Here is a 2,072-nt window from a genome sequence, read left to right as displayed (position 1 = left end):
TAATCACATCAGCGGAAACATAAAAATAAAGTCACAATTTGTAAAAATTTTCCACAGTTCTGTCATCAAAACATAGCATCCATCTTGTGGTAAAAATACAAACCAAAGACAAAAAAGTTATTAATTAGCAGAACTCACATACTCTATAACATACAGAACTCTATAACAAAATATTTTAAAATGGCCATCACAAGATATGTAACAGAGCCTATAGTTTGAAAAAAAAAAAGCATAAAAATAACAATGGACTGAAGTATTACATTACAAATAGATTAAAAATTAAGTAAAATCTGAATGTAAACATTACCAATCAAGATAAATAGTTTGACGATACATAATAATTTTTTTTTTTAAATCCCTCCGTTTTGTATTAAACATTCTTGTAAAACAGAACAGTTTGTAATAATAAAAAAAAGATATATGATATAATGTCCCTCCAATGGCAGCAGTTTAACTATTGTAACTTGCTAAATCACATTTTCCCTATGAGGGAGCACATTTTTTGCACATTTAAGGAGAGGAAAATGATTGTTTTGTGTAGGTGTAGCAAAGCAGGTTCTTAATATGTGCTTGTAGGAGCTCAGCTGATTTGTATACAGGGCTCAGGTGGTTAAGACAGTAGATAAATTTAGTATAATAATTTGACACCCCCTTTTGGCTCAATGTCAGAAACGCCCCATGCCACCACATTACCACGGATACCACAACCACTCCCATCCAGCCGCGCTTGCTGAGATATCTCTTTTGAATCCAAAACGCGGTCCCACATGTTCACTCCAGTCATCTTCCCTGTGAAGGCCAGCTCCGCATCAAATGTGTCGGGGATACTAAGATGCCTGAATAAACGTCCATACTCTTGCCCCAATAGTATGCTTCCTTTGCTGCGTAACTCATGACCTTCAGCCACTCCAGGAGAGCTTGCAGCTTGTTGACCATTCACCCACAGTGAAGCCAAGCCCTGCTGTGAACTCCAGACTGCACAAATGTGCACCCACTGACCCTCTCGAGCTGCCCCTGAAGCTTGCACCAAATGGGTTTCACCATCGACGGTAAAGAAGACACTCTGTCCATTCAACACCAGCTGGAGTTCGTAGGCATTGCCAGTTGTACTGTACGAGAAGAGGATGGTCTTGTTGAGCACCTGAGTTGGTTTCACCCACAGGCAAATGGTGACGGCATTGGTTTTAAAGGGTGTTTTGGGTGAGACTTCAACATGAGCTGTAGATGAACGTGTGGGGAAGAGCAGCCCAGTGTCACAGCCTGGAAAGGAAGAAGAATTGAGAGAGGGAAAGGGAGAGTGCTAACAAACTTTGATTATCCGCTGTTAGAAGGAACAGAATTTATCTGTTATGATGTCTGTTACCCTATTTATTTCAGAGGGAGAACCACTACACCACTCCACCCGTCAATAGGTACATACGATTGCATCACTGAAGGCTTGTGATTTTATCTGTCTAACCTATCTAACCTTTACACAAATCTTTCAAGGAGGGTTCATCACAAAGTGTAAATAATAAAACTGTTTTGTAATGTAATCTTCAGCGCATCCTTTATCTTTAAATGGGGGTTCTCCAAGTAATGAGTTACACTGTAAACATTTAGTCATTGTGATTGTTTCTGCTGAGCCTCCCAAAGAGCGACAAAGATAAAGAGACTTCTTTTTCTTGTGCTTTTAGTATTTATTCACTGCTAAATGATCAGGTATAACCCAACCATGATCGTCCCTGTGCAGTTGTCTTTTATAAGTTCATGCTTGCATGAGCATGTTTTATACGGATGGTCAGTTTTGTGCACGATTAGCTGGCATAACCTTTGAGAGGACCTTCAACCAGAAGAAACTCAATTACAGTGGAAGGCTTGTAAAACGGATAGGGATTGAATGGGGCTTGGTTAATGGGATTGGTACATTCTCTGTCCTGTGGGTGATTGCTTTGCTATGACAGGCCGCGGCTCTCCTATCCTACCGTAGCTTACAATAGTTTCATTACATTTGTCTTGGGTTTCCTGCTGTGGGAGAATGGAGGAAGGCTAAGTCATTCTCTAAACAGTCTCATCTGGTTCTGTTTTCCCCC

The 2,072-nt window shown here is 40.2% G+C and overlaps 1 protein-coding gene across 1 annotated transcript; it reads right to left on the bottom strand.

Annotated features, from left to right (window-relative positions):
* Window positions 1–6: 6 nt before the first annotated feature.
* Window positions 7–1,300, bottom strand: LOC107683179 (pentraxin-related protein PTX3-like; the record flags this gene model as incomplete). Its single annotated transcript, XM_016479251.1, has 1 exon — window positions 7–1,300. A coding segment is annotated over one exon (672 nt), but the record flags the coding sequence as incomplete, so codon positions are not given.
* Window positions 1,301–2,072: the final 772 nt, after the last annotated feature.

This window comes from Sinocyclocheilus anshuiensis, unplaced genomic scaffold (genome assembly GCF_001515605.1).
Source record: "Sinocyclocheilus anshuiensis isolate Anshui unplaced genomic scaffold, SAMN03320099.WGS_v1.1 C33014498, whole genome shotgun sequence".
In the NCBI taxonomy this organism is placed as follows: domain Eukaryota; kingdom Metazoa; phylum Chordata; class Actinopteri; order Cypriniformes; family Cyprinidae; genus Sinocyclocheilus; species Sinocyclocheilus anshuiensis.
Note: the sequence above shows the minus strand (reverse complement) of the source record. Positions and strands in the feature narration are given on the sequence as shown.